The sequence below is a fragment of the Pempheris klunzingeri genome, chromosome 6, assembly GCF_042242105.1.
Source record: "Pempheris klunzingeri isolate RE-2024b chromosome 6, fPemKlu1.hap1, whole genome shotgun sequence".
Taxonomy (NCBI): Eukaryota; Metazoa; Chordata; class Actinopteri; order Acropomatiformes; family Pempheridae; genus Pempheris; species Pempheris klunzingeri.
In genome coordinates, this window is record NC_092017.1 from 20,794,460 (window position 1) to 20,814,772 (window position 20,313).

A 20,313-nucleotide genomic window follows, 5' to 3' on the forward strand; every position below is an offset into this window, starting at 1 on the left:
TACAGTTCTGTGGAAGTTTGCCTGCCAGTTACTTTTAAAAGGCATGACATGCAACTTATTTTAAAACAAATTGTTTGAACAGTAACTTTGAGCTAAAGGGTAATGTTATATCCATGATGACAATTTTGCCCGTGTTTATATGATTGAGGTATTTAACAGAGTTGTTTATTTGTTTGACTGAAAATCTGAGATAGGTCGACAGTAAGTGGTTGTGTACAGAACAAAAGAGACCTGGCCGTGTTGAAGACTTTCAAAATATAGCTACTCTTGCTAGTTACTCCAGTGTTGCAGAGCTTGCCTTTAATTTCAACTCAAATCAGCACCACATTTAGAAAACTAAACCTTCATGCTACCAGGCCTGTAGTTTCCATTACTGACTCGGTTCTCGGTCAAAATACAATGAGAACTGCGGCGACGATGGATGAGAGGGGCATATATAAACAGTGGTAACTGACTTAAACTAACTGCTGCTCACAGTTTACAGATTTGTTGACATTAACACTGCCAGCAAATGCTGCTCTAGCAGGATCAAATCCTGCAGCTCCCACAGCCTGTGGAGGGGTGTGAGATGAAATGTTACATGCCATTTCAAGGATTCCTCTTAGACTAAAAACACTTGAAGCTTGTACAAATATATGATTATATCATCAGGGATTAGGTGGTGGTTTCTGTATTTTAGACTGCGGTAGGCTCCATAGACTTGTGTGGATGGAGCAAGCCATCAGCACCACACAAAGTCCTCTTCCTGGGATTAACCAACTCTGCATATGATGTCATCCGGGCTAAATCTGATCTCTGCTACAACACAGCTGAGAAAGATCAGAACTGACCTCGCTGACCGGATGGAGTCATGACCACAAAATGAAGAGGGGAAAAAAGGAAACTAAAAATGATAGACGCAATCAGAATAACAGACATGCAACAACAGTGAGTCGCAGCCTAAACACTTTGTGCAAACCATGCACTCAAAACAAAAACATTAACAGCAAACAAATCATGTGATATTACTGACCAATGAGAACAACGCTGGGAAAAAGATTTCCCAGCCCCTTTTGCCTGTGACAGCACAACACCTACAATTTCATGTCTATTGTATTAATAAATAAATAATAAATCATAAATAATTACGGTAATTCTGCTGATCACTGTGATCGTAATTATTCATCTTTTAAAACAAGAACTCTTTTCACTCCTGTATTTGGGATGTTGACCATTTTCAACTATAGTCAAATAGAGATTCAACAAGCAGCCGAACATTTATCAAGCACTTCTACAATTATAAATTCTTTTTAGTAATTTTTTAAAGCAAAAAAGTAACATTTCACTAGTTCCAACTTCGCAAATGTCTCAATTTCGCATTTGCTAGTGTTCCTTCACCATCTATAGTAAACTGAATACTTTGGGATTCGGACTGTTGGTTGGAGACTAAGACTTAAAAATATGTCAACTTGGACTCTTTGATTGATACAGGAAAAAAGTTAAAGCATAATCAATAACACAAATAAGGGGCGTAATTCTGAATCATTTGACAAAACGAGATGAGCATGAAGTATGTTGCAAACTTCCAACACTGTCATCAGTATGATACCAACGTTAGCAGAGCTGAGCAGCGATCAGCAGGCGAACAAACTCTGCAGCATTTAACACCTTAAACCAATTCTGATGCGAAAAAATTCATTCGGAGCTCAGTCTGTTTCACCTCAAAAACCCCGTGCCTGTTCAGAATCTTGCACTAAGATGGCGTTCCCAGCATGCAGCAAAGAGGTTTCCGTCTTTCCACCACTGGACATATAACATTAATAATACAGTGGAGGGCGACCACTCATTTTGTTATTCACATACAGGCAGCAGACGGCTTTCAAATTAATAAACTAATGAATGCTGATAATGTTTTAAAATTAATGGGCTGCGGTTCATTTATATTAATTGCTAGTTGTGTTTCATAGTATATTTCAGTACATCAAGGACAGTGATGAATAGTTTGGTACACAATGTAATGAAGCAAGAGATTGAGAACCGCTTTGAATTGATACACCCAAGAATCAGAATCGAATTGTGTTATTCCAAAAGATTTACACCCCTAGAAATAATTGTTTGATAAAGCCTTTTAATCAAAAATCTGATAAACTGTTCCTTTTTTATATTTCCATTGGTAACTTACCAATAGTCTAAAATGATTGATTTCACACATTCAGGTGTGAAGTCTTACAAACACGTGATGCTATGTTGTCGTGGAACAATTTCCTGTACAGTTAAACAGACAGCTGGGATGATGTAACATTAACACATAAATAAACATCTGTGTTGTTTATCATCTGGAAAGCCTGGATGAATCTCAACTGGTGCGTATGTATGCGTGCTGTATGTGTGCTGTATGCGTGCGCTACGTCCAGGGGAACAGACCCAGCATTATGCACAAGGCCCAGAATAGATCCCGACCTTTGCCTGACTCCCAGTAAACCATTTCACAATATGCAACAGGCAATGTGACTGGTCTCATCTTAGACAGAGCAACTCAAATGTCAACACAGTGCATCTCTACTCAGCAGCCTTCAGTGGGTATTAACGATAATGCTAACTGTGAGGATAAAGCAAATGGAGAAGGCTGAAGTGTGTGTGGTGTGTGCGTCTCCTTATTAAAGCACTCTTTATGATCAGAGGTGTCTATGGTTGGGAGGTGGCGATAAGGAGTGAGTGGTGTCGGAGAGCAGCAGCTGGCCGGCGTCCAGCACTTCTCCTGTTTCAGCTCAGATTTAAAGCACCCAGATGGAGCCATCAGCTGCCTCCCAAAACCCAGTGTGATAATCCGGCACTGCTTGAAATCAGCCAGAATTAGACATCAAATCAAGATTGTTTTTTTTTTTTTTCTGGATGACCTGAGTGGGGGAGCTTCAGCCTAGATTCACATCATCTGCCAATTCAGAATTACTGACATGATTTAAACCAGATGATTAGTTTTAAACTGTGATGAGGTTTAATTGCTAGGGAGGGGCTGTGGGAGAGGCGTGGTGCAGATAAATGAATGGAAAAGTCGCTTCGGGACAATTAATTAGGTATCATGTTATCTCACTGACAATACATCTTAATTATTGTCAATACTAAAGATGGCTTCCACAACAGCTAAATTACAATGACTTGTATCATTATCAGCTGTCATGTACTACTCAAAATTGAGAAATTCTTCAGCAACAGAATTGGATATCGACTCAGGAAGCTGGAAAAGTCTCCATCAATGAAACACGTGAGCTTTTAATACTTCCTCTACCCTCCATCATTTGTTTCCATGACAACATTACCAAAAAAAATCCAAAGCAGCCAACCTAAATGTGCCAATGAAATTAGTGTAACTTCAAAACTTCTGTTAAACTTGGCCTGGCTCTTTAAAACATGCTGAACTCGGCTGCTAGAGACGGGGGAAGGCAAACACGGCACACAATGTTGCCAGTGAGCTCCACAGTCATGGGAAGTTTCACTCACATGAACCCAAGAGGCAAGTCTCCTTTGTCATTTATTAGAGGAGCGAGGCGTGGCTCAAGTACAATGTGTTATATTGTGTACGCCTTCATTTGTTTAACAGTACCCAATATGAATTTTATACTGGGTCCTGACATAGCCAGGAGTAATAACACAGTACAGTCACTAAATAGTCGGCCAGAGTTCTTTTTGTTTTTATCTCTATTCCAGTGTCATCACACTATAATACTGGGTTAGAAATTAAACAATGAAGTACTAATTTTCAGGATTAAGGGTGTTCACATTCAAACTTAAAGCACAATGGATCACTCACAGACCTCACTCATAGGCAGAAAGATGGTGATCCTAAACAGCTAGAGCAACAAAGTATTGTTTTTTGTTAAAAAAAAAAAAAAAGTGATCCTAGCTGGTTAAGTTTGTGACCAGACCAGGTTGGTGAAGATCAGACTGAAGGCAAAAAGGCCCTGAAACAAGCCAGAATTAAAGATGGCTTCAGTACAGGGAAGTGTTATCTCACAATCACAGACTTCACAGTCATTAACTGTATTTTCAACCAAATCTTAATTAGTCCAAAACATGTGGCTTCCCTAAAACTAGCGTACTCTGTAAGAGGGGCTACAGTTCATCTGATATGGGTGTAATACCGTCAAAAGAAAACTGAATTTCAGTACAGTTTTGGGACTTTTTCACAGAAATGTTAACACATCAAAGCAGGAAAAGCACAGGGGTAATTAATGCCATTCAAGAGGTCTTTCATTCGCTTTAAAAGTCAGTAAGCCATATCAGAGAGCCTGCATGCAAAATAATAGGGGCCTGGAGAGCCACCCTTATTAATATTATTAATTACATCTGTAGTCTCCCTTGTATGACATGTCGAAATGTAAAAACAGCCTGTTGTGCTATTTCAAATCTAATATGCTAAACTACAACACAGACCGTATTAGAGTCAACGCAACAAAACAAAAAAATGTGTTACTGTCCTATTTCTTATGATCTGCACTGCCTATCCTGTCAAACCTACGCCATGTAGCAACATATCCTTAAACCTTGCCATTTTGTGTTGTGAAGCGAACGCTCAAAAATAGACCTGAGGTCAATCTGGCTCCAGCTCTTTTCAAATTACCATAATCTGATTCTGGTTTGGTTATTTTGGCTCTACTTTACCACTTCAATTAGGATGCTATAAAGAAAGTTGAGTCACTGCAGTTCATTGTAAATTCATGGCAGTCAGCATAATCGCAATAAAGAAAATGTGAGAAACTGGTTAACTGACATATGATTTAGAAAACACAAGAGCACAACTTCAGTGTAAACCCTTCAAAACGTTTAAATGGTAAATATGATGGTGCTTTATCATTAACCAGGATGTACATTTATAAAAAGGTACAATTACACAGCACTCACTGCTCTACTGGCAGACACCATACACCATATTATAGCTTATAACCATTTGTGCAAAAAAACACTGACGCTGTTCTTTTTGTTTCTCTGAAGTCACTAACATTTAGACTCCACTGTGCGGGTTTGATGAGTGCTACTAAATCATTCTCAAAGCAACAAGTGTGTGTGTGTGTGTTGCGTGTTGCTGCAGGATACTGATTCATTAGAGGATTAGCTCGTTGACTGAAGGTAGGCTTTTACATGCTGTTGACATCCCAGGATTTATTCATTTAGCCTGCGTGCATGTTCTCTGGAGAGCCCAAGCAGAGTAGGGAAGAACTTAAATCGTCAAAATGTCACTGCGATTCTAGCCAAACATGCTGATAGAGCTTTTGTGCCTTCACAGTTCTTCGACAACTGCCACATGAAGAGCTGGTGTAAGCTGCTGAGCTCGGCTGCAACAGGAGCTGCTTATCATTGCTTCGGTGGGAGGCAGACAGGAGAGTTCAGTGCAACAACACCTCAGATTTCCCTCTAGTATCACGACTGACCAGCACCATGAGCGGCTTCACTCGTATAAACCACCTTATTCCGATGCCTCTGCATCAGTGACTCAGCCACAGAACACAAAAAGTCTGCTGGAGTCATTCCAACTTTCTCCATACACACGGTACAAATACATACAGCTGGAAGCAATACACAACCGGTTATGAAATACTTAAAGCATCACTTATCTGTTTTTTGGCCAGTTTGGAGTAGAACAATCTGAGCATCACAAACCTATTTCACATAACGGTGCCTCAAAACGTTGTTATGGCTGACATGTTAGCAAACATGTTGTTTACTAATCTACACATGCAGCAAACATGGAGCAATATTGTCATTCGTTGGTGTCGGGTATCTGGCAACCTGACGAACATACTGTAAGCTAACTTCCCGGTGCTGGACAGGTAGCATACAGTGGGTTTATCATAGGGGGCGATGCAACAAACATATCCTAGATATTCAAATATTATTCTATGTACAATATAGCAGATGACTATGTGGTCATATCTAGGTAGTCATTGTGTTACTAGAATGATCACACTGGTATGATCATACGCATCAAAAGGGTTAAATCAAATAGCTATGTTGTTTTAGGAAAAAAAAGTCAAAATATTGAGATATCTCTGGTATGCTGTGGCATAGCTATATAGATATTATTCATGATACCTGGCTTTTTCTTTGAAAATCAATGCCTGCTGCAGCTGGAAACAACAGTGAGAGAGTGGTGAGACTAGAAGTCTGGAAAAGCAAAATAAAAAGCTGAGAAACGCTAATATGCTGTGCAGAGCTGAGGAGAACTGCTGTGGGTTCGTCAATATGCGTTGGACCTCTAATATGTCATTTGATCTGCTTGTCATATAAAATTATTAATTAGTGCAGCTTTACAAAATTTTACCAAATGATGGCTATCTTTAATTATTCCCCAGTTATCATTCACACTTGACTACAAACCTAGCTATTTTAGTCTCAAATTTACATGATGCATTCAAAAAGGTAATTTCTCTAGATAACACACCATTTTACTCAGAATGGTGCTTCTTTATCCCTGTATCCATCTTTGCTGTGAAAAGTGTAAATGTTACAGGTATCAACAGAGCACATTTTTCTAGTTTACGACAGTCAAGTGCTTAAGGTTAATTCCGAGAGTTGGCCAAACCACAAAATTAATTAGCTTCAGCTGGTAAAGTCCGCTGCCGACACTTGTCAGGTCAGCCGGAGCAAACAAGGTCACCAGCTAAAAATAAGAAGCCTGGCCGACCATTGTATTTTTGGTGGCAAAAGCCAATTTAATTTTCAAGTCTGAAATCCATCTGTGCATTGTACAAGCACTGCCAACACACATAGGGTAAAGCACGGCTCTGTATGTACATGGCTGGCACACAATGCACAGTAGGTCTCTGTGTTTGTCTCCCTCGACGGTCACTCCAATATCAGGCCCTTCTCCTCCAGCTACGGGAGGCACCGTGCTGTACAATTAGTCCCAACACTATAACATTCACTTATTACTCTCCTCCCATGTTGGACAGATATTACAGTCACTTGTCACTGTCAAAAGTGTTGGTCACCATAAGGAGGCCACAATTTGCTTTATTGCTTATTACTGATGATACCATCTTCACAGGCAGCATGTCTCACAGGCAGCTATCTCTCATTAATGATCGACTACATGAAAAGTGGCTGTAACGAAATACAAGCTGTAAAGTTCTTAGGTCCAACTGTTTGCAGCGTGGTATGGGGGAGATGCCAGTGAAAACCAGATTTCTAAACCAGAAGAATGGTTTTAGATGGTGTTTGTGTGCATGTGTCCTGTACACAAGTCTAACACAATGATGGGGCTGATGACCTTGATAAGTAGGGCTTTGTATAAGTACTCTATACCTTTAAAAGATATCGACTAAACTATTTCAAAACCAAGTAGTATCGAAACTTCCCCAGTCAAACAATACCTGCAATTGATCTTTTTTGTTTCCAGATCAACAAAAAATACCATTTGTATGGCTTCGCTAGCAGCCAATCACCAAGAATGTTCTTCGATTTAATGTGACATGGTCCCTAGCCACAGCAGCTACAACCCATAAAGTCTGTGCTGTGCAGCAAAGTCCAGCTCCTGCATGCCAAACAGTGTGTGGTGCCATTTTGGTGGTGGTTCAGCATGCCAAGATGCCATCAAAATGGTCCAAAGTACAGATACACTACACACCTGTGGCATCTGATAAAAGTAAATGCATAAAATGTGGACGGATTATTTCAGGAAAAAAAAAAGAAACACAAGCGAATGAGAGTATTCCCATGTTTGTATCGAATTGAGTAGTACTACTATCACTTAAACAGTATTGGTATCGTATTAAACAGTATTGGTATTTTCCTAACAGCACCCAGCCCTATTGATAAGAAAGTATCCTGAAGATAGTGGCAGAGAGTAATAGAAAGAGACAATACACAACACCAAGATAGCAAGGGTGTTCAAGTAAAAGTAATATGACACTATGAAGTGCAAAATGTTCCAGGGAAAAAGAGGATTAGATGGTCATTTTCTTGTTGGACAGTTATGTCACCATGGCAGGGGAGATAGTGGCGTCTCTTTGCCCTTTAAATGAGTGCGGTGCGTGCCACTTTCTATGGTAAGCCTCGACAGAAAGCCGACATTAAATGCTGCTGTTTCTTTAAGACACTGGGATCTCCCCTTGGGAGTAAAGCCTGCAGTGTACTTACAGCAGCAGCTATATGGTCCTGCCTCCATCACACAGGCGTTTGTCAGTGTGAGAAAGCAGCCAGCTGAACTAAAGACTGAACCACTGTGTGTCGACAAGGCCTGCTAACAAAGACGACCTTTCAGCACTCAGCAGTTTCCCTCGTCTCTCTTGCTTTTTGCAGCAACATTCACAGCAGTTCCAGATCCACTGACAGAGGATCTTGTGCACTGGCCTGCCGTACATCTCTATCTCTGCCGTCACGTGGTGGAGCAGGGTGACACTGGCATTCACCTTTGTCCCAGGTGCAGCCAGGCACCACCCACATGCCCAGCTCGGCACACGGGTACACAAGACACTCATAAAGGCACATAACACTGAGTAATCAGTAGGCCGTGCCTTCCCTCCGAGGCTGGCATCTAATATTCAGTGCGTTACAACAGAAGGAGAGAGATTAAACTAGTTTTAACCAGCCAGATAAAAAAAATATGTTTTACTATCTAAACAAAGCTGTCTTATTGGTTTCCTGTTAGATCAACAGCACTCCATTCAACCAGTGACAAAGTAATAATTGACATCCTCAGGGTTTTACAGAGACCAATGGTTGATCAGTTAAGAAACCATATTGTCTCAGTGACAAGGCAACTAGGCTAGTGGAAGGACAATAGTCTAGATCACAGTCTGTATTAGAGCTGAAATGATTAGTGGCTCAATGGATTAGTCCGTTAACAGAAAATGATAACCATTATTATGATAATCCATAAATCATTTATCAAGCAAAAATACCAAAGATTGTTTGGCTCCAGCTTCTCAAATGTAAACAGCTGCATGGGGGAACTTGTAATGAGTATTTTTCACAATAGCTGACATTTATAGACTGAATGATTAGTCAATTAATACCAAACACTTTATAAATAAGTATCAACAAATAGCGTTTTCCTAGTCCTGTTCTTTGCCACCAATTATGTTACATTCTACCTACAAGTGAGCAGTTACCACTGCAGTGACTGACAGACAGAGGAGGAGACCCTACTCATGTCAAGCATGTGTTAGCAGGTGGTCGTAGATAACAGGCCTGTTATATGCGTTAGTCCATGAGGAAGAGCTCAGTGACAGCCTCTGACAAAACAGGAGGCTAACTGGACAGTCAGTGACATTCACTGGGTTACCCGGGGGAGCTGTGACATCAGGGACAGACAGAAACATGTGGACAGACAACTGTGCCAAGTCTGGGTTAACCCGAGAATTGACGAGGGAGAAGGCCTTTCCATGTCAGTGTACAGGCTAAAAACTACTTGAACAGTTTGCCTAGTTCATGTTGCAAATATAAGCCTAAAAGAGATCATTATTGTAAACATCAAAAGTAGCAATTAAGAGTCATCATTGTAGCTACGGAAATATAATTAACAACAAGAAAACATGAATCACCATGTGAAATTAGCCTTCAAAATGAATCCTAAATAAGTCCTCTCAATCAGGCCCTACTATTGGCTGGGCCTTGTCGAGCTTTGTTGACACCATTAGCACACTTCCTCCCCTCGCTATTATATATTCAGATAAACGCTGGGTCCAGTGGTCCACGAGAGCCAAGGAGCAGTGTCATGTCCCTAATGCCAGATCCAGATATAGCTGGACACCATGGGGATAAAAATACCCAAACAGATGGGAGGGTTCACAGGCAAAAGGGGAGAGGCAGCGAGCACAACTGAAGATTTCAGAGGAGAACTGCAATTACAGCTGTTTGCAAACCTCTGGCTTCTATGTGGTTAGCAAAGCCTTCAGTGGATGCCCGTTCAGAGATAATAACCTCACTGGGAGATACAAACGTAAGGATAATCACACACAGACCAATGCAGATGTGGTGGACATGATGCCTTGTTCCCATCAGCTTCATTATGACTATTTAACTGGAGTTTGAGCAAGGCCTCACTCACATTGAGGCATTGTCAGAGGAAATAAAATAAAAAAATATCTGCCAGTGATCAAAGCACTACAACTGGAAACACATTTATAGCAAAGACAAGATGTGAAGAGAACAGTCGAGGTGCAGAGGAAATGGTTGAGCAGACTCTGGTTGGCCTAGAATGTGACAAAACAAAGAGGCCTTGACATTTCATGTGGTTTTTCACAGCCTGTCTAAATGCTACTAAACCAGTGGCTGAAGAAAAAGAGTTCATGCTGACATAAAAGAAAAAGACACAGTAAATTATTGATTGCTCAAAGTTCCTGGTGTGAGCTTATTAGAGGGAGTGTTCCCACAAGAATTAACATCGACCCTACTGACCAAAGACAATGTAAGATAGGTAGGTAGGTAGGTAGGACGTTTTAGGAAGAATGTTTTAGATTGAGTTTGTACCTTCAAGCCATGAGTTTCACTGCAGGGGACAGAAAATACACCCTACTGCACTTGTTCAAAATCCCTTTAAAAAAGGAACATGCTATAGTTCCTTTTTTTGTATTGTTAAAAAAAGAAAATACATACAAATGAATTTATGGTTTAAGATATTATCCAGTCCAGTTGTCTCCATCTTCTTGACCTTTCTGATAAACAAAGGCAGAGCATGGTTGACTCATTAATGGGACATGGGGTCAAATGGTGGGAGGAAGGGGTGGGGGGCAGTTCCCATTAGCTTCCTGTGTCTGTCTCTCTTAGGTCAAAGGGTCAACTGCACTAGGAGAGTCTGCTGCATTCTAAAATACACTTAATACAACATAATTTGAACTCCAAAAAAGCAGCTCACATAATGTAATCAGGATTCCACATATAAGATTGATAAGAAATTGATATGGCCAGAACAATAGTGTGGTGCACAAGTGGTGTTGTGAGTTCTTTTTTAAACATACTACTTCACCAGCCCTGAGGACGCACTTACCAATTTGATGGCCACATATTCGTTAGTATAGAGATTTTTCCCCAACCGCAGCTCTCCAAAGTTCCCGCAGCCGATTTTTTTACCCACACGGAAGTTTGGGCCGACCATAAGAACTCCAGAATTGGTCCCCGAACTCCGGCCCCCATGTCCAGTCCTGCTGCCTGCTGTCTTAGACATCTTTTTCCCTTCCTCTGTCTCTCCCTTGCCCCCTCTCTTGTCAAAATCCATAAGCTTGTGATACCCTGGCCTCTCCACGGTTATTCTCCAGCCATGCAAACCATAGAAACTCCAATAACAACAGTAGAGGAGGCTTTAGGGAGGGGGACAAATCTCACAGGACAGAGGAAAGGTGGTGCTGTTAAAATGTGCAATGGTTCAGAAGACACTTAAATGAGCTGGATCTACAGCTGAGGTGCTTTGTGTGTCTATCAGGCAGCTCTTTTGCTGTGTGTTTCCCTTTTTTCTTCGTGCTCCTGGTTTAACAGAGGGGCTCCTTTCTTGTGTGTTTCCCCAGGTCCAGTCTCAGAGTAGCATGTTCCTGCCTGAGGACTAGGCAGGTTGTGCTAGGATGTGCCCACAGACACACATACAATACCAAGTCATAAAAGAGCACTCCGAAACCCAGCTATTGCATCCACAAGGCCACTTGGGAACATCTCCTGGAGTGCCTCATTCCTTCTGGTCAGCCTTCAGTGACACAGTGGACTATCTCCATGTTGCAGGGCCACAGCAGACGATGCAACCCGGAGTCAGTGGAACCGGCGCTGTAAAAGACAGGTAACAGATGGGTTTGATGCCGGCTGTTTATCTGCAAAAGTAAAGACAGACAGAAATCAGACAGTCTGTTTTCTGTACAGCCTGTAACAACAACAACACAGATCATCTGTCACAAATAAACTCAGTCATTAATTATTACCAGAAAATCTTTTGGGAGATTAAGTAATGGCTGTTTAAAGATTTAAAAACTGAAGAAAACACACGCTCACTTTGTTTACTAACTGCAGATGAGATACCCTCTCCAGTAGCTGAAATGTAATGTCAAACACAATATACACATGATCTATAAAACATTCAATACTAAGTAAACTATTGGAAAATTTAAATTATTAATCATTTGTTCTCTTAACACTTCATGGCCACAACGAAATTAAGATTTTCAAAAAAAAAAACAACTTAAAACCTCTTACTTGAAGATCAAATTATGTTTACTGTGGCTGTTTCTTACTACAGCTGAAATAAGATCCTGCTCCAAACCAACACAAGGCAAATTCAATAAAGCAATCAATATGAGCGGAAATATTTCACAGTGGACCTCAGACATGAGAAAAAAGATCTCTTTTCCAATTAAACCTATTTTTGAAAGCCCAAAATGCAGTGTCTTGACAGAGATTGATCACAAAGGTGTATTCTGATAAACAAGACTAATGTATCTAATGTTCTCGAACACTGTTGAGCTAATTTTTAGACTCAGTCCTAAACAGTTTTTACAGATGTGTAGATCCTCTGATACATAGATGATAAGAACAGTGAAAAATGATCCTAACACAGTGTGCAGCTTTTCGCAACCAATCACATGCAGACGTCTCCGTCCAGGGTAGCTCTTCTAACTCCCCTATGTCCATGATCTAAGATGTTGGTGGTGCTCAAGAGAGCAGGTAATGCAGGCACTAGCGATGGGCATCTACTCTTTCCTATGGAAAGGCACTTACACGGATCAATGACTGCTGTAATGCCTCATCTCATAACATTTGCATCATTGGGAAGCATATTATGGGAGGGATTTGGATACAGTCTAGTCTACAACTAGCTCAACTGACAAAGAACTAATACAGCTATCACTGGACTCAAATACAGTATTATCAGACAATAGTATGGGGACAATGAGTCAGACTAGTTTTCTCTGCAATATTCATTAAAATCATTCACACATCACATTTTTGTGATTGTAATCTGCTCTACAAAACATTTATTACACAGACAATTGCAGAGGTGACATTTTAGAGGAGGCAACGCTATGTTAAAATTACACTAGCTACTGATGCCTGAAACGATTTGAAGTGCATGTGTGAGTAAATAAATAATGACACAGCCCATAGAAAATCCACTGAAAAGCTTGTAGTATTCTTTCACTACTGCAGACAGTAAGCCTCAGAAAAAGACCAGGTAGTCAAACATTACACCATCATGTCTTCCTTGTAACATGATGCATGGCAATTCTTACTGTTGAGAAATGAGACTAGCCTACATGGTCACAAGGATTGAAGTATGATCAACTAAATATATTAAAGATATTGTCAAATGATCACAACTACAACAATCAAACTATGACAAGTACTTCATCTGTCAAGGTGACCCCAAAAAATACCAGTCCTGCCATTTCAAACAAATAAATATGTTAACATTTGAATACGGGATGGGTAGAGATGGAGATGACCCCGGAAAACAACAAAAATAATCACTTACTGACGCAGCTAACTGTTTGGCAATCTTGGCCCATATGTCTAGACTAGCTCATTTCAGGAAGTTGTGTATTGTTTTTCAAATCAGCTGTTTGTATGGTTACTAAGTTATTTAAAACATAACACTAGTGAGTGAATAGTCGTGTGTTCCAGGTTTTCGAGAATCACTTTCTAAAACAGACACAATAAAAACCTATAAATTATATCTCAAAACCAAACGAAATCTTGTGGCAGATTGAGGCTCTTAACGTTGCTCTCAATACAGTTAGCAAGTTATAACACGACGCAGCACGATTTCGAACATTATAATTGTGTCTAACTACCATCAGAGAACCTTGAATTGACAATAAACACTAATACCTTGACTGGATTGAAACGCTTCCCTTGCCGGGGTGCAAAATATCTGCTTTTTGGAGCTCATGTTAATGCTAGCTAACGGCTAACTAGCTACCGAATAGTGCTTGGCAGCTGTCATTTAGCTAACGTTAGTTTACAACGTCCCTGCTATCTCACATTGGTAGTACATAGTTTGTTTTATAATAATAGAAAATAAAGTGTAAGCAATATAAGCAAACCTCGTCGATAAGTGTCTCCAGAAAAGCTGAGGCTACCACCAGACTAGTTAGCTAGTTCGGCGGACAAGGCCAGATACTCTCAGGCTATCTTGGCGTTAGTTAGCAAGCTCAAGTTAGCTTGATATCGCTTAATCGTAGCCAATTTGTTTCAAGAGAGCCGCTTTCTTGCGCTACAAAAACACAGAAATAGCGGTAAATTCACGCAGAGAAAACGTTTAGATTCACTCGTGTTAAGCAGCTAGCAGTTACTGAGCTAACCTAGCTAGCACCTACCAAAAAACACCGTTCCTCTTGGCCCAACGCCTGATTAAAAAAAAACAGCTAACGATGTAATGTTGGCTAATCTGTTAACAACACAAGACAGCTAACTGTTAGTTAGCTAACTGGCGCAAACTGAACAAGTCGAAGCAGAGCAGAGCATAAAATATTCATTGATTCACATTTCCTATGCTACGTTAACCTGGTTGGTTAGCTAGTAAATGCTTAATAACTAAGAAATAACAAGCGACGTTGTAACTAGTTAATGCCATCGACTCGGAGTATAACGTTATGGTGATAATGGGGATCGTTGTTTCACCTGAGAGGATCGTTTTTGAGTTCAGTCTCCAGCTACAGCCATTAACCGGACCACTGCTGGGCAACTCCTTAATCCCAAACAGCCGACTGCACACTAACGGCAGCCGGGGATCTCTTACCGCTTAGCTCACTAGCTAGCCATTTAGCAAGCTAGCACACGAAACATTAGCAGGGACGTGAATGTGCGGCGAGACGGCGTCTTTAAAAAAAAAAACAACACTCACGAAGGAAAGCGTGTTACCTTTAAATCTTAGCTATCGAAACGCAGTTGAGGTCATGGCTCTTCCTTCGTGGGTCTCTTTCTCATTTAGTTTCTCTTTCTTTGCCCTCAAGTTGCTATGATTTCGCTGTGGTCTCTTTAAGCCTCCCTCGGCTACCGATACCCGGGCACAGCGTCACGGTGGCTCACAGCACTGCGCTACGCTGAAAAACTGACGTAACTCGTTTCTGGAAAACCGGAGAACGTCCGCAGGCGTGCGTAGCTCACGGAGCGGCTGCTCTAAACTCTTAATAGCAAACGATGGTGTGAAGACATTTAAACATCCACAGCCTGATAAACACATGTGCAACACAATCCTGCTCTTTAGTTTACTAATTTAGCACAAATTAAGGGATTTATTGTCGTGAAAATGATCGCGTTAAACATGACAGTTCATGGCACAGGTGTGTTCAAAATGAAATATTTTGAGTCAATATATAGTTCTGTCATTTTCACCTTAAACCAAAAGCTGACAGTTTTTCCCACTTTGTCATATTTTGACAGATTAAATTATATAAAACACAAGGTGTGAATACTGTAAATGACTCACAGCTGAAATCCTATATCACAGTAACAACAATGATGAAACCAAAAATAAGGAGCTGAGATAAATGACAGATAATTAACCTGCAACAATTTTGATAGTTGCTTAAGTTACATTTTAAGCAAAAATACCAATAAATCACTCATTACAGCTTTTAAAATGTGAACATTAGCTGGTTTTATGGTAGTAAACTGAATACCTTTTGGGTTTTTGACTGTTGGGAAGACAAAACATGTAAGTTGAATATGTTAACTTGGGCGCGAGGGAATTTTGATGGGTATTATTGCACTATTCACTATTGTTTGACCAATAAAACGAGTGACAGACCAATTGATAGTGAAAATAATCATTAGTTGCAACCATAACCTGATTCACATCCCAGGTATTAACACTGGAGATAAACTGTGACCGTACAGCATGTCTCTGATTCAGGAGCTGAAAATATCTCCCTGTTTTCTTCATAGACATGCTGCATGATTCATGTGCTTTTTATAAAAATCATTTTTTTTACTGCCACCTGTTTGTCTCCTTACATCTTAAGAATGGTATCCCCAAAACACCAAATTAATGCAAAATTTGACAACCTATATGATAGATATTTTCTATTATTAATGTATATATGCAATAATCAAGCTATCATCACACAATAGGATTGCAATACAACTGTCAATAGATGATAAAATCCCATAGTTTTCAATAGTTCTGGAAAGACTGCAAATGATATGTCTTATTCCCATTTTTTTTGCAGTGTTGTAAATGTGCTCCAAAATATATTTTATTGTGTGAAACCTGTCCTACTGGCAGCACAACTACATCTCACAAAAAAAACCTAAAGAAAAAAAACAGACAATTAATTTACAAATAATTTTATTTCACATTTTTGTGTTGCAGTGCCTAGTTACAATAAGGAACCTCTTTCATATGCTTTTATCATTATTACTGTGCAGCTACTTGGCAGCGTAGCCAGCTAAATAACGCTGAAGAAGACGACATCTCATAATGTCATATATCTCATAATGTGGTGTTTGCCTCCTTCAAGCAAACTCACAACACTTTCAAACTAAAACCAGCCTGTGGAGGTTAATTAAAGCAGATCCAAGTTAGACTCGGCCCACTAAAAATACCCTCTAAAAGTGTTTAACTGTACAGCTTCACGTCTCCTCAGACAGAGCGGCATTCAATAAGACTCACTACATAAAAATTCACATTCTGTGCACAGTCTGCTGTCAGGTTCACAGGAACATGGCAGTAAGTGCTTCTCCACCTTGTTACCCTGTATTTTCCCACACAGGGTTGTTTCAGGTGTACCACAGGAGTCCACAAGGAGCTCAGGTCTCGAGCTGTGGGTGTACAGGTCTACAGTTACAGCCCCAGGTGAGGGTGAGGCACAGCTTTACCAGAACAAGCAGTCTGAAGGGAGAGGCTACAGTTTTTAGTAACTGACGATGGAGGAACCCCGAGGCCGGAGCTGTGCTGCTGTATGATGGGCCAGAACACCGGGGGCAGGGCGAGCTCAGACGACAGCACTCCCACAACGGGCTGGTGAGGGGGGTAGCTGTAACGCTCCCCTTGGACGAAGGGGAAAAGCGGCGGAGAGTGAAGCCGGAGGTGGCACCAGGAAATGTCGGAGTCTGAAGAGGCGAGAGGTGGGCAAACATCCCCAGTTTTATCCACATGATGACGGGGAACGGTGCTGTCAGTGTGTGACGTGGTGACCTCCTGTTTGTCTTCCGTCCTGACCTCCTCCTGTCCCACCTTGCTGTGATGAGGTGCCTCCTCCAGGTTGTGGTCTCTGGAGAGCGGGGAGCACCTCTGACCTTTCCGAAACTTCGCCCTCCTGTTCTTGAACCACACCTGGATGAGAGAACACAAACAGCTAAGGTAAATGTATTTATATCACATAATTCATACACAAGGCAAGGGTGCTTTACAAACATTTAAACTTTAAGAAGAGCTGGAAACAAAGTAAATCCAAATTCACATGAATTAAAGTCACATGTCTGAGAATTTATAGTGATATCAAAAGGTGAATGCAGCAGGGTTTTATTCACGCTCTCCAGCTATGTGTTCCCAGCTATAAACATGCAGTGTTGGCTTCAGCAGGTCTCCAGTCAGGTGCTCCTGGGCGGATGTGGCGCTCTCACCTGAATGCGAGCCTCAGGCAGGTTGATGCAGACAGCCAGCCTCTCTCTCATGCCGACGTCTGGGTACTGCGTCTGCTGGAAGGCTTTCTCCAGAGCCTGCAGCTGCGACACTGTGAACGCCGTGCGGCTGCGGCGCTGCTTCTGCTGGTTGCCATACCGAGCCTCCAGAATGAGCTCTGGCAGGAGGGAGAGAAACCAAATGTTGTCACCAAAATATACTCAGCAGTGAGTCAGCAGCCTGTTCTCTCCAAGTTACTGCAATGAGGAGTGTGACAGGAAGGTAAACTCATCTTTTCTGTGCTATCAGGGACGCAGTAGAGCTTTGACCTACCTAGACTCAAGTTTTTACTGATTCTAGACTTTTATTTGCTGAAAACACGTTACCTATTTTCTGACGCTGACATAATTTATATATGCATTGTGTATTTTTAAATTCATAGTTGGCTTTGCATTTGTGGAAGTTGCATCAGATAGGGCTGCAGCTAAAGATTATTTTCACTGGTGATGATCTGATGATTATTTTCTCAATGAATTGATTAGTTGTTTGGTCAATGAAATGTCAGAAAATGGTAAAAAAAAAAATAAAAAATGAACATTAGTGTTTCCCAAAGCTTTACTGTCACAGAGGAGTAAAGAAACCAGAAAATATTCACATTTAAGAAGCTGGAATCAGAGAATTTTTAGATGGCGATTAATTTAATAGTTATCTTTGCAGCTCTAGTTTCAGATAGATGGTAGATGTGAACCATTAAATGTGATTAATGTGTAAGGAGCACTAAAATGGAGCATGGATGAGATAAAGCTCTTTTTAACTAATTTATACACTGCTGGGGAAGTAAACACACTAAAAAAGCACATCTGTATGTATAAAATCTTTATTTACAAAGTGACCAATGGTGGAATATGTACATTTTTTACTTGTTAATAGCAGCAATGGCACCATGTAAAAATACTCTGTAGCCATCATCAAGCCAAGTTTTTGCTTAATTAAAATTACAAAAGTATCATCAAAATATATTTCAAGTACAAAAAGCAAAAGTCATTATGCAGGATGGGCCACATCAGAACAATGAGTTGTATTCTGTTAAAGGACTATAATTATTAATGTGCTGTGTGGACGTCACGAACATGTTGCGACTGGTAAAGGTGGAGCTAATTTGAATGTTTTTGTAACTTGTGAGTGAGTCTTATATGTATGTACGTGTATTTGTTGATTTCAGTTTGGATTACTGGTCAGAATCTGCAAAGTAACTAAAAACTTATGTTATTAAATAAATGTAGTTAAGTAAAAATGACAATATTTGCCTCTGAAACGAAGTGTTGAAGTATAAAGTACCGCATACTAGAAATACTGAAGTAACGTATCTTGAAATTGTATGTAAGTAAAGTACTTTCCACCACTTTATATGACAAAAGGGTTTTCTGACACAAGAACCCACAAAACAAATCTGTGTTTGATCAGATATGTGCACAGCATCATAAGTCTGGATATACTTTTTAATCAATAAGCGGCTGGATAGTTCTGGCCATAATAAATGAGAGGAAATCCCTTTAAGCTTGTGATTAACCTGCTGTTTTTACCTGTGTGTGCAGGACCATGAGGAGCACCTACCTGCCAGTCTCTCAGCCACAGACAGGGTGTGCGCTGATGGGCTGGCTGCAGAGTAAACGTGGTACTGCTCCGCCATCTGCTGGTGCAGGTCGAACAGCATGGAGTTCACACCGCGGAGGGGATACACACCACTGCTGGACGTCCCGCAGAAATTCAAGGAGTTCATATTGAATCTAAGGCACGGAAAGACTTCTTTTACCAACTGAAGGGTGACTTTTTTATATATATATATATATATATATATCATGGACAGCAGTAGAAAACAAGTAGAAACTCCCACACTCTCCAACCCTGAGTCTCCAAAACTCTCTACACTTGTTAGAGGCATTTAAAAGTAGCATTTACTGCAGATTGAATGAATAAAAGTGTTAATTTGAAGCCAACACATACACACATATTAACAGAATATCATTTTAAAAACTCTTTTGGTTAAGTTCTTAGTCACTGTGCAGCTTCTGAGCTACATTAAGGTGCATTGATATGTGTGTGCATGAGTTGGTAAACAGTGTTATATCGAGTAACAAAAGGTTTTGCTTCAGTGATTTCGCCTTGGATCCAATTTCACCCCAATCTTGCCATAAAACAGCCTTTTGGACTCAAATGTGACTACTCACAAACCAGACTGCACTGATGTCCACAATACAATTAAAACACAAGAATTGTCCCCTCGTTCAGGCATTTGTTTCCCCCGATGAAAACATTTCAAAAACCCTGTGTGTGTGTGTGTGTGTGTGTGTGTGTGTGTGTGCTCCCTGGCTGTTTACCTGAGATCCAGGCGCGTGATATCCAGGTGCGCCGTTACGCACAGAAATGGGACTCCTTGTGTGGTTTGGAGGTGTAGTCCGGTACTTCCTAGTCCAGTTTGGGGCCTTGTATCCTCGCTCAGCAGCTCTTGCTCTTTGCCGTGGATCTAATTCTCCAAAACCATTCTCACCCACGACTATTTAAGAAGCATTTACCCAGGCTCCCCTCAGCCATTAGCCAATAGAAAGAAAGGTATTAGCCGGGATTAGGTGGGATGAGGGAAGAGAGGGGGGTTGCAAGGGGCTCAAGTTTTTGAAACTATTGAACTTGAGAGATTTATGCCAAGGATCCCCCTACAAGCGAGCGTTTCATTCCCCCCTCCCCAGTTAAAACAATTAAAACAATGTGGTGGGCTAATCTCCGAGGCAGGACAGATT

The 20,313-nt window shown here is 40.8% G+C and overlaps 2 protein-coding genes across 7 annotated transcripts in view; both read right to left on the reverse strand.

The window, feature by feature from the left end:
* Window positions 1–14,944, reverse strand: part of csnk1g2b (casein kinase 1, gamma 2b) — a 37,083-nt gene extending 22,139 nt beyond the window's left edge. For 4 of the 6 annotated variants that reach the window (XM_070831598.1, XM_070831596.1, XM_070831597.1 and 1 more), the window contains exons 1-2: window positions 14,815–14,944; window positions 10,964–11,771 (exon numbers count right to left, since the gene is read on the reverse strand). In XM_070831598.1, coding sequence (XP_070687699.1) covers window positions 10,964–11,191 — 228 coding nt within the window. In that variant the 5' untranslated portion in view covers window positions 11,192–11,771; window positions 14,815–14,944. Of the gene's footprint in view, window positions 1–10,963; window positions 11,772–14,574; window positions 14,651–14,814 lie in introns of those variants that run through there. The other 2 variants (XM_070831595.1, XM_070831594.1) reach the window with 2 other exon arrangements.
* A 1,794-nt stretch (window positions 14,945–16,738) lies between these two features.
* On the reverse strand, window positions 16,739–19,298 carry dmbx2 (diencephalon/mesencephalon homeobox 2). Its single transcript, XM_070832235.1, has 3 exons — window positions 19,133–19,298; window positions 17,521–17,696; window positions 16,739–17,230 (listed from the first exon to the last, which is right to left on the reverse strand). Exons 1-3 carry the CDS (start codon window positions 19,296–19,298, stop codon window positions 16,739–16,741), a joined length of 834 nt encoding a protein of 277 aa, XP_070688336.1.
* Between the last annotated feature and the right edge of the window lie 1,015 nt (window positions 19,299–20,313).